The sequence below is a fragment of the Cetorhinus maximus genome, chromosome 11 (assembly GCF_964194155.1).
Source record: "Cetorhinus maximus chromosome 11, sCetMax3.hap1.1, whole genome shotgun sequence".
NCBI classification, from domain to species: domain Eukaryota; kingdom Metazoa; phylum Chordata; class Chondrichthyes; order Lamniformes; family Cetorhinidae; genus Cetorhinus; species Cetorhinus maximus.
Genome location: NC_135889.1, coordinates 55,686,084 through 55,698,754, shown reverse-complemented (window position 1 = coordinate 55,698,754; position 12,671 = coordinate 55,686,084). Strand labels below are relative to the sequence as shown.

The window sequence follows — 12,671 nt, the reverse complement described above, 5'->3', positions numbered from 1 at the left end:
ATCTCTGGCTTCCTTAGTGGCAAGCAGTAATGGCCTGATCGAGTAAAATGTAGATCACATTTTTTCCAAACATGACTGCTCTATCATTCTTCATATCTACCGTCATCTGAGCCTTCTTCATCATAGATCAACTTAACAATAGTGGTACCTCACTAGAAACCACATCAGTACTGATAAACAGATTTATCCCTGCTATCTTACAAGGGAGTACCAGCCATTTGGAGGATGTTGATGTATTGTCATCCCCTTGACCTTCTGCCGGTCTGCCTCATCGAGAGACTCCAGATAGCAGTCAAGCCAGTCCATGCCACACACTGTAGATGTGCAACCACTGTCCAGAACTGCATAGTTGAAGGAATCTACCATCAAGATACTCATCATCGGAGTCAAACTCTCAGTGATTAATACGATTTCCTCAGGGCAGTCACCATAATCATTTTCAGCTTCAGATGAATCCGTTTCATGGGTCACTTCAAAACGTGATTCCTTTGCTGTGGGCAGTTCATCGCATAATGAGACTGGGAATCGCGCCGATTAACCATTCCCCGTGCATTTTTTGGGTTTAAACACCTACGGTCACCGTCCCAGGCACGTTTTTTGTCCCGACTCTCAAATTGGCTAGGGTTACAACCATTTTCAGACCTCTTTTCATTAGCCCCATCTTATTATTGGAATCTTCGTCAAATATTTGGTCGACCTTGAAATTTGGTTACTATTGAATCCTCTATCCTTTGTTTCACAGCATAGTTGTTTGCATTTGCTAAGAAAGTGACAGGGAACGACTGTTTCCCCAAAAACTTTTTTAGAGCAGCAGTCATTTGATCTTAGAGAGATTCTTTCCCCTGGAACTGAACCCCTGTTAGCACTAAAAGACTATCAACATGGGAAATGCGATGACAGTCCAGTAATTTAAATGCCAATACCGATTCTAGAATTTCAAGTTCAAATCTCTGTTGTCTCCTGTACCATTTATCAAAATCCATGATACATTCTTCCATGGACTGATCATCTGATTTCCTAAACCTATCAAAGATTGTCCAAGCTTCATACGCTTCCAATAACTCATCCTTTTTGCAAAACTTATCCAAAAATTGTAACAAAAGGTTCAATCCCTCTTCAGGATCCAAATCATCCACTTTCCACTCTGAAAACATTTTACTCCTTATCTTACTTTTGGCTGGTAATGATGACGCCAAAGCCATACCTTGCTTCATCCAGAGTATAGCAGTTACCCGGGTCCACATTTCAACTTCAGCCTTCCATTGCTGATAAGGTTCAGAGTCAGAGAAAATTGCTGGATAGTCAAAGCTTGTGATTTTGCACCGTCCTTCCGCCATTCCATAACTTAAATTATTAGCAACAGCACACTTCTTTTCCCTCAGAGGCCTGAGCCAGAAAGCTTCATATTAAGCAATCAATCAGCAAAGCTTAAAGTTCATCCTCTGCTACCATGTTACTCACAATAAGAGGTTGTGGTGGAAGAATTAATCCAGTCTTTTAGTTCAAGCTGGTTTATTTTCAAGACAACTCCTCAGTGCTGACTTCCAAGTAGCTTTGAGGTGTCAGCTGTGGCTCAGTTCATAGCACCCTCGCCTTTGAATCAGAGGGTTGTGGGTTCATGTCCCACTCCCGGAAAAACCAAGAACTGTGATTGTACTCGAAAGAAGTTGCAACCTGTGACTGTTGGTAACTCGAAAGAGTTTCCAAATAGCTTCCACACAAAGTGTTCCAGCTGTATTTTTTATTCTGTTTAGATGGGATAATCAATGCCCATCACCCGTTTAACTAGCCATTGTCTTTAACAAGGTGATTGCTTTTCAGTGTGATTATTTATACAATTTATACAATTAGTATGTAGGATTGACGAAGACGCCATTCAAAAAAGGTTGTTATCAGAAACAAATTTAGACTTCAGCAAGGCCGGAGTTGGTTCTCGCAATGGGAAGTGCAGTCAGAGACTCGGAAGCAATCAAGGGAGCACAAAATTGCACCATCCATCACATTGGGAAGGAGGCACTGGCTAGAAATGGTGCGGAAGCACAGGGCTCTGCAAAAAGGCGGGAAACAGCCACCTTTAACCGACCAGCAAAAAAGCAATGGTTTAACGGATGAAACCTACATGACAGCCTGCAAATAAATGATAATTTAAAAAAACTGAGTGTTTCTACTGCCATTGCAATGGGCACATGATGCAATATTGCAAAGACAGATTGGGGCAAAATTTCAAAAAAGGCAGAAGTCGCGAAATTCATATAATGGAGGAACCAGAAGAAACAGAGTCAGATATTTACTCGCTACACAACTTAAAAATGCGTAAAGCAGCCAAGCTACATGACAGTAGAAGTCAGCAGAAAACCCATCCGAATGCAGGTGGATACAGGTGCATCCACGACAGTTATAGGGGAACGATGTTTAAGTCTCTGAATGTAGGAGGCCACTCACTAAAGTTGGAAAATTCAAATGCTAAATTAAAGAAGTATACTGGCAAAGACATACGAGTAAGGGTTCCGATGCAAGGTTCCAGTACAATATAGGAGCCAGTCTGCTAATCTACCCCTGAGAGTGGTAGCAGGGGAGGGTCCAACTCTACTTGGTCGGAACTGGCTTGAGGAAATAAAGTTGGAGTGGACTGTGATTTTTCAACTCAGAACGAAAGATCTGGAAGAATTATTACAGAAATATGCCTCTGTGATCGGGGAAGATTCAGGGACTGCAAGTTAAAATCCACATGGATCCTGGGGCAACCCCCAGATACTTGAAGGCAAGGCCAGTCCCCTGTGCATTACAAGAAAAAGTAGATGTTGAATTGGACAGGCTGGAAAGGTTGGGAGTCTAACAACTTGTACAATTTTCCAAATGAGCAGCACCCAGAGTGACTAGAGTGTGCGAATATGCGGGGACTACAAGTTGACCGTTAACAAAGTGACAGACTTGACAGGCACCCTATACCAAAAACTGATGAATTATACTCCAAGCTGGCAGGGGGAATCGCATATACGAAACTCGACATGAGCCACGCTTCACAAGTTGAGCTAGAAAAGGCCTCTCGGGATTTTGTGACTATCAACACACATAGGGGGATATACCAGTATACCAGATTACACGTCGGAGTCTCATTGGCTTGTGCCATTTTCTAACGGACTATGGAAAATTTACTTCAAGGTCTACCCCATGTGGTGGTTTATCGTGATGATGTCCTAGTAACAGGACTAACTGACGGAGAACATGTGGCTAACTTGGAAGGGGTATTGAAGCATTTCTCACAAGCCAGAGTACGCTTGAAAAGGGAAAATTGTATCTTCCAAGCAAAAGAAGTGGGTCATAAGGTCGACTTTCAGGGCCTTTGCCCAGTAGAAGACAAGATGAGAGCTACTCGTGAGGATCCAGCCCAGAAAAATGCTACAGAACTTAAGCCCTTCTTTGGAATGGTTAACTACTATGGTCGCTTTCTCCCAAATTTGTTAACAGTACTGGGTCCATTATACGGATTATTCAAGAAAAACCGCAGGTGGACTTGGCAAGCTCCACAACAACAGGCTTTTACGGCAGTAAAGCAGTTGCCAGATTCATCGGCCCTGATGGTACGTTTCAACCAAAGGAGGAATTGATTTTAACCGTGGCCCATTGGTTACGTCTCAAAACCACTCAGTGTGGCAGAACAAAGATACTCACAAATAGAGAAAGAAGGCTTATCCATTGTATTTGGTGTTAAGAAGTTCCACCAATCCATCCATGGTCGCCACGTCGCCATTGTATCCGATCACAAGCCACGACTAGGCTTGTTTGGGAAAGATAAGGCGATGCCCCCAATTGCCTCTGCACACATCCAAAGGTGGGTGCTGATTCTAGCTGCTTACGAATATACTTGTATCCATTGGCTGGGAAGCCAGATTGCCAATGCCGACGCACTGAGCCGATTACATCTAAAGAGCAGCAATGTGAACGCCCCCATCCCTCAAGAGCTTGTCTTGTTATTAAACTTTCTGGATTTGTCACCAGTGAATGTCAAACAGATCAGAGAATAGACAGATCCAGTTTTGACTCACGTCAGGGAACAAGTCTTGTGGGGATGGTCTAACGAGCCAAAGTCGGACGAAAAGAGGCCTGATTTTAACAGGAGATACAAGCTCACCTGCCAGGATGGAATCTTACTGTGGGGAGTGAGAGTCATTGTACCTCCGAGAGGAGGACAACTATTATTGACAGAATTGCATAGCAATTTCCAGAATGGAAATGTTGATGTGCAGCTACTTATGGTGGCCAGGGATGGACACTGAAATTGAAAACATGGCCAAAAGCTGCATGCAGTGCCAACAGGTGCAGAAATTGCCCCCTTCTGCTCCACTGCACCCCTGGGAATGGCCAGGAAGACCATGGGTCCGCCTCCATGTTGATTACATGGGGCATATTTTGGGCACAATGTGCCTCTTACTTTTCGACGCTCATTCCAAAAGGATGGATGTATACGAGGTGAGATCATCCACATCTGCAGCCACCATAGATAGATTGTGACTGAGTTTTGTGATACACTGTTTACCAGAGATAATAGCGTCTGATAATAGAATGGCATTCACCAGCGGGGAATTCCAAAGATTTGCAAGTCTCAATGGCATAACACACGTTAAGACCTTGCCATACCACCCTGCATCCAATGGGTTGGCCGAGAGGACAGTTCAGACCTAACAGGCAGAATGAAGAAACTAGATGGAGACTCTATAGAAACTAAATTATCACGTTTCCTGCTCAGCTAGACACGACCATGGGTGTTGCCCCCGCAGAGCTATTAATGAAGAGATTCCTCAGGACACGTTTGAGTGTCATAAGGCTGAATTTAGGGGGAAGGGTAGAGAGAAGTCAGGAGGCCCAGAAAAATGAACACCATTACCACAGTCGTGAAAGAAACTTCACTGTAGGAGAAGCAGTTTTTGCAAAGAACTTTGGGGATGGGCCCAAATGGCTATCAGGTGAAGTCAGTGCAGTGACAGGACCCATGCCCTACCACATATCAGCTGAAGGTCAGATAATCAGGAGACATGTAAATCACCTCAGGAAAAGGGAAACAGATCCACAAGAAAGGATGCACCAAACCTTCCTGTTGGAGTCTACATCACAGGTAGAAGGAACTCCCCTTGGTTTGGAAGTACCTGTAGGATCTGTTGAGCTTGAGAGAATCGAAAACACAAACTTACAGGTTCCTACTGGGGAGCCTAGTGGACGGATAACTCCTGAGAGGGAGGCCTCAGATAAACCATTCAAAGTCGTAGAACTACAATGGCCGACATGTTTGAAAAAGCCTCCTGAGAGACTGAATTTGTAAATAGTTTATGTAAATAGTTAATATATTGTAAATTGTACTTTCAAGTAAAGTGGGGAAGGATGTGGTAATCTGAGGTGCAGTACACCTTTAAGAGAATGTGAGCAGATTAATCATGTGACTATAAGACCCAATAGTTGTGTTGCGTGGGCTACAATGTTAAAGTTTGTTTAGAGTAGGGTCTGGTTGGAGAAGCAAAAATGATGTTAGTGCTCTGTTGTCTGTGTAAATAAATAGCATGTGCTTTATTTCATCTTGGTCTCTGCACCTGCAGTATATTGTTATCGACTCAAACACCGACAGATAAGCGTGCAACCAGATCGTAAGCAAAGTGACCCCGCAGTAGAACACAACAGGCAGGAACCCTCAATTAATTTAAAAAGTGCTTGGATATGCACTTGAAGTGCTGTAACTATGAGGGCATTGTCCAAGAGCTGGAAAATAAGGTATAGGCTGGATAATTATTTTTGGCTGCATAGGCATGATAGGTTGAATTCAATGCCCAGGAGGGTGGCAACGCTTCTGTTGTCATTTTTAGGAGCCCTAATGGGATTAAATTCCAATCAGTCACTTAGTTGCTTGCTGTCAGGATTGCTGGGGCCATCAGCATGAGGATCCCACCTCCTAGAGCTTCCAGCTAATCAGAGGGCTGGCAGATCTTCATACCCAACAGTGTCGCCACAACTATGCATGGAGGTTCTGGGACCAGGTAAGTGGGGCGGATCAGGGCCAGTCAGAGAGGCCCTGGCAATCAGTGGGGGAAATGGGTCGGTGTGATGCCACACTATAGGGGCAGGCCTTGCCATCATGGGGCCCTCTGATGTACAGGGTGGCTGAGCAGAAGGGACCCCTCCCCAGGCTGCAGGCAGGCCCACCGGGTGTACCTGGCAAACTGCCCATATGATGCAGGCCCCCAATTAATTGGCCACTTAAGGGACTAAATTGACTTCTTGGCAGGAAGGCCGACATTGACCTTCCCAACTCTTGACTTAATCAGGGGCAGTGGGGGAGCTGGGAAGGCTTCAAGGTCTCCACCCCATTTTCTGAGCGATTAAACGGCCCCTCCCACCTCCCAGCCCCCTCCCAGGGAAGGGGCTGGGACATTAAATTCTGCCCCAAAGGGGCAACGGCTGCGCTATGCTGTGCTGTAAATTCCTATGATTCTCTGATTCTATGTAGTAGATTGGGTTGTGATTCAAGGGAAAGTCTTTTTACTTGTAAAAGAGTTGAAGGGTCTATTTTTTCTTTGGGACCGCTGTCATCATAGTTTCTTTTATTTTGATATTGGGAGGTAGGAGGTGGTATAGAATGTTTTAGGAGGAACAAGAGAGGAAAGTTAAGAGGAACAATAGCCATAGTAAATAGGCAGAAACAAACAGGTTATAACTATTCAACATTCAATTATTATTTTCAATAGTATATTATTCAACATTCCCAATGGACTTAATTTTCCGGACTTTAAAAATTTCATGGCCAACGTGACCCCATTTGCAGCAGCGAGGCTTCAGGCATGATCTTACGTGAGCCAACCAATTAAAAACCCACTTCCTGGCACGCCATCTAATTAGGAATAATGGGCATGTTCCAGGAGAGGGAAGTGGATTCAGTGTGATCCATTGCAAGGGCAACTGGTAGCCTTCACTGTGTCACCAGTGAGAGAACTGCTGAGGGGCAAGCAGCAGGAGTGGCAGGAACGCAATGGGGGTGCTATCAATGTCTTGGGAGTGGCAGTTGCCTTCTCTGAGTTGGGTTCTGACATAGCAGGGTCCCTTGCAACATTGGCAAAACTGCCTTGTGCTGGGAAAATTACTGGAAATGGATCCCCTAACTACCTTAATCGGCTTCCTGCCACAGACAAGTGGGTTGCCAGCATTGTACACAGCCTGCTGCTGGGAAAAGTGGTGGCAGGCTGGAAATCATTGGCAAACCGGCCCAATGCATTTTTTTTCACAAATTTGCTTCCCCTCTCTTCGCCACCCCCACCGCCCATCTCCAAACCTATTTCAAAGGGCCTGGGAAAATTCCTCCCATTGACTCTGAAATACATGGGCCACATGTTTACCACTGTAGCCCCCAAAATTTGCAATTGATGTTTCTATGCTACATTAATTTTTATATATTTGACACTATGCAGCATCACCAGCCATAGATTTACCACAAGATAAGTTATATTCAAACTGTCAACATTTAGCAATGCATAACTAAATTTTACATTGCTAATTGGTTTTATGTTTTGCTACAAAACATGTACGATGCAGCCACCTTGTATCTAAATCTGCTTGTGAACCTGATTCATCTCCAATATACTGTACATACACATTACTGTGAGTAAAAAGCCTTCTGTTTATCCCAAATGTTTCACGGTGCAGTTTTAATGCCACTTGTATGTGTGGTTTCAGTTATGAGTTAATATGAAAAATACAGCATGACTCACTCAATTGTCAACTTGACTTCCAAGCAAACTAAAACGATTCTATGATTCTATAAGTGTTGCGAGGCTCACACCAGCAGTTTTATGACTCTCGATATGAAACCACATTAAGAAGGTGCTCAACTGGTCCTTTAGGCATTATGGGAAATATTGAGAGAATCGACTCTCTGACCCATTTTCTCCTAGCTTTAAAAATGAACTGCCCAGGAGGAAAGTGTGCACAACATTCGCTTGTGATTGATTCCAGCGTGACCTGCAATATGGCTCAGTCATCCATAGGCATTGTGTTCCATGCATCTCAGTCAACATATAGCTGCAGCCTCACTGATTCTTGATCAGTTTGACTGAACAGTGTTTTGCTGCACTCGTACACCTTTCAGCAATATGGATTTCATTTGTATCATAGGGAAGAATCAAAAGTAGGTAATTACAATGAAATATACTCAATTCCAAGTGTTTATAATGGTATGAAGAAAGACAAATATAATTAATCATGTGTTATCAATACATTGTAATTAGTGATTTGGCATAATTGTACAAGTAAAACAGTGAAATGTAATTCATCATTAATACATACTGTTTCCATAATTACAAAATTATTTTGCAAAATTCACTTCTAAAAATTCCCCATCGTAGTTTTAAAATGATCCGGAGAGAAAATATTGAGAAGAATGATTGAAATCTGCTAAACATAATGAGTCCTTGTTTGTAGTCAAATAGACATTATTATAACAATGCACATTTCATCTGCAAGCTTTTTTAAAACTGTGTGATACTTCTATGTTCCTTATCCATTCAAACTGCTAGATTTACCATTCAATGGACTATTCTCTGACTGAGTGTGGGCCAATCTTGGCCAATGCTGCCTTGTGCTTGTCTACTAGGAAGTGTGTTGTGATATCAATAGTTATCACCCAGAAGGTACCATCTGGGACTGTTTCCCTCTGATTTTCTCTCTTTCATTGTTGGACAGTGCCCGGCCTCTCCTCGTTACCTTCACTTACAGACTTCTTTGAAACAGGGAACTGATCATGCAGAGAATCAATACATATCATACATATCCAATTGCCAGCATGCCATACCACTATGCCACTCATTCATTTACAATTTTGACATGTTTTTGCAATGCCTCCATTTCAAAAATATTAATTGCTGAATAGCCAGAACTGCCATTGAAAATAAAGAGTTCATGTTTGATTGTAAATCATTTTCAGAAATGTTTCTCTATGAACATTTTAAAGATAGCAATGAAAAAAGGCCAAGTCATCATCCTTTTTCAGTCTTTTATAAATATTGTTCCTGTGCTCATTTCCACTTCTATATTTATGTTATTGATTACAAACAACATTCTAGTTAGTGTTGTTCAATTACTAAAGAGGTATTTTATTGGAAAATAGTAAATTATAATATCAGTATTTCCAACATATTCATTTTGTGCCTGAAATGAGCAACAGTCTTTACTTTACTATTTCTTTAAATGGCAATTCCTGAACAGGTCAGCAACAAAAACACATTACTAAAGTTATCAGAAAAATTGCACAATAATATTGCTTGTGATAAGTGCGGATATTACAGAACAGACAGTGACGTGCAGCTAAGTGGCAGGAACAGTGATATATATTTGCAATGGTTAGATTAACAGCATATACATAAGAAACAAACTAATGTATAGCATACACAACAAACCAAGACAGGTGAACCAATCTATATCATCAGTGTGGAAACATCTGAGACTGCAATTACCTTGTACTTGAAGGATAGCACTGGAACTGATAGTACCATTAGAATTATTAGCTCGTACAACATAAATGCCAGCATCTTTATCAGACACCTTGTCAATGAAAAGAATGTGTTTGCCTTCCTTGTTTGAAATTTTTAAATGCTGATCTGTTGTCAGCTTCTGTCCATTCTTGTACCTGAAGTAAAAAGTGCACTTTTTAAGTGAAGGAACATCCAGTACCATTTCAATAATGCCACATTTATTTTTAAGGACGTCCCAAAATTAACAAATAAATATTATATATGAAAGGGTTTTCTGTATAAAGGCAAAGACTGTTTAGCACAGTCTTAAGTGACTAAGGACATGTTTTTAAAAGCAATTTCAAATCTCACAAATATACAGGAGCATGGAATGTTATAGGAAAGCCACAGTTCACCCATCAAGTTTTACTCCCATACATGATCTTATTCACTCCTCATGCTCTAATATTCTTTTTTGAGCAGCTATCTCATTTCATTTTAACTACGCTTAGTGACTCAGCTTCAACAGAGGTTTGTGGAATAGAATTCCACACACTAACTGCCTGCAAGAACTAGAAATCCTAAAATCACCTTTAATTCTTTTGTCATTTTCCTAAATTTATGCCTTCTTGGTACCCTACAAACAGGTGAATTCCTTGTATCAAAGTACTGAGCAATGAGAAAACTAGAACAATTGGGTCCTTCAGCTTTGAATAGAGGTGAGTGAAATTGGGCCTTATAGGGTGATACTCAATAAGGTTGTTACACGAGATTAGATCTCATGGGGTTGGGGGTAGCATATTAGCTTGGATTGACAATTGGTTAACGGACAGAAGGCAGGAAGTGGGAATGAATGTCCCAACTATTTCTGACCCTGATCAGATAAAAAAGTACCCACTTATCTTCCTCCAGTTTTCCTAGCCAGTCTTCCTATAGAAGATCCTGAAAAACTCAGCCAGCACAGGAAACCTCAGAGACATCAGCGAAGGGAATCTGTGCAGAAGACATGCCCCCTCTTTAGCCTCATCCCCTTCGACGACCTCCTCATCGGAGGAGATATGCTGCTTCTCCATCTCCTCCTCAGCCAGGTCCTGTCCCAGTTGCAGCACCAGCTGTGTAGCGCACAACAAGCTATGATGATGCATGATGCCCTCTGGGGACTGTATTGCAGGGCTCCACCGGACCTGTCGAGGCACCGGAACCTCATTTTCAAGATGCCAATCGTGTGCTCCACCAATGTCTGGGTTGCGGCCTGAGTCTCGTTATACCGTCACCCTGCTGCAGTCTGAGGCCACCATATGGGCATCATCAGCCGCATACTCTGCGGGTAGTCCTTGTCCCCGAGGAACCGACCCTGCAGCCTCTGTGGACCCTGAAAGATGTCACGGATCTGAAACCTGCTGAGGATGTACGAGTCATGGATGCCTCTGGGGTATGGTGTTCAGACCTGTAGGATGCATTTGTTGTGGTCACAGACCAGCTGAACATTCAGCGAGTGGAAGCTCTTGCAGTTCACATACTGGAGAGCTTCATGCCACGGATGTGAGTGCAGTCAATGGCAGCTTGCACCTGTTGAAAACCAGAGACCTCCTGGATGCACTTACGGGTGAAGGCTTGTGAGATCCTGCACAGGTCACCTGTGGAGCCCTGGGAGGAGCCACTGGCATAAAAATTGAGCGCCACAGTCACTTTCACTGACACTGGCAGTAGATGCCCCCCAAGTCCCCGTGGCGCCACATCCCACAGAAGGTGGCATATGTGAGTAACCAGTTCCCTAGACATGCGCAGTCTTTGGCAACACTGGTTCTCGCGCAGATGCAGGAATGACAAGCGCTATATATAGGCCCTGGGTCTAGCGAGGCGCTTACAAGCGACGGCTCGCTGTGGATCTTCAACTTCATTTTGAGGAAGGTGCTGCTCCCTTTGCTGAGCCCGGCGCCTCCGTTGCAATCTTCTCCTTCTTCTCTGCTCCCTGTAAGCCATGGGGCATACAGCCAGATCACCAGGCTCCATGATCCTGATGTTTTCCTCATGTAGTATCAAAGAGAGTGATGTGAAAGTTAGCAAATGTCTCCAAAGGACCTCTCTTGGTTAAGTCTTTAGGCCCTTTCACGTATGCTGGAGCGTGCTGGCCATCACTTGGATGGCCAGTGTTTAGTGCACTTCATGACTGTCAAAAACCCCACCCACCTCTGCCCCACTTCACTTGACCAATTGGCGACAGCTTCAGCCAATTGACTGCATGCTGTGCTGTCAGCTCAGGCGCAGGCATTATCCTAACCTGCACTGTAAGGCTGCGCTGTTAACTTGAACCATAATGGATACTGGTCCAAACCTGAATAAAGACATTGTAAGGGGCTCTGAGCGCCTCTGTCAGTGACTGTTCCATGCCCAACTTTCGCAAGGGGATTCTATAACTTGTCCAATCGTCCAATTGTTCTGCTGCCCCCTAAAATTCACATTTGCAGTCTGCACCCAAGGGGTGAAAGGTTCTGGATCACTTGGCAGCATTTTCATGCTTTTGCGTTGCTTGAGTAGGCTGAAATGCTTCAGAGGCCCGACTCCAGACATGTCAATGGAGCTTCAGCTGAACAGTCTCAGCTGTGGAAGAATGCTCACTTTTGACAAACTTTTCCAAGTGCGTGGCTGCTTCCCTCATCCCACCACGAACCCCACCCCCCTGCCTGCCCTCCATCACCCCCACTCCCGGCATATGCTTGTGCACTTCCATCAATCTGTGGTGCCTTGCCCCTTCCCCGGCCCCACCTACACTGGAGCCCTTGACACGCCACTGCACTGAAAGCCAGCTGGGAGAAAGTGACTTGCCTGTGCCCCCACCAAAGCTGTGGTGCCTCTTCTTTGATGTCCTATGGGCGATCCTCGTTAGCACCGCTGCGCAAGGTTGTGTGCACTCACCTCCGCATCCCCTCAAAGTTCAGCTCACCAGGCGCACACCTTTTAAAGTAAATCGTATATCACGCCATTCTGAAGTCATGCTGACATGGGAATTAAATCTGATGTGGGTGGACGATTCCGGCATTCGGGCACAATTATATAGGGTGTTGTAGGCTGCGCTCCCTTTTCAGTTATTTAAAAACCTTTTATTACTGTTTCCTTTGCACTTCAGTCTCACGCTCCTGATCTACGGGCACCCGGTGGGGAGGGGGTGGCCGGGAAGGAGGAGGG

General features: G+C 43.9%; 1 protein-coding gene across 1 annotated transcript in view; it reads right to left on the bottom strand.

Annotated features, from left to right (window-relative positions):
- Positions 1–12,671, bottom strand: part of ttn.2 (titin, tandem duplicate 2) — a 694,778-nt gene that overhangs the window by 441,664 nt on the left and 240,443 nt on the right. The window contains exon 25 of the mRNA XM_078552010.1: positions 9,489–9,661. Within this exon, the coding sequence (XP_078408136.1) occupies positions 9,489–9,661 (173 nt within the window). The remainder of the gene's footprint in view (positions 1–9,488; positions 9,662–12,671) is intronic.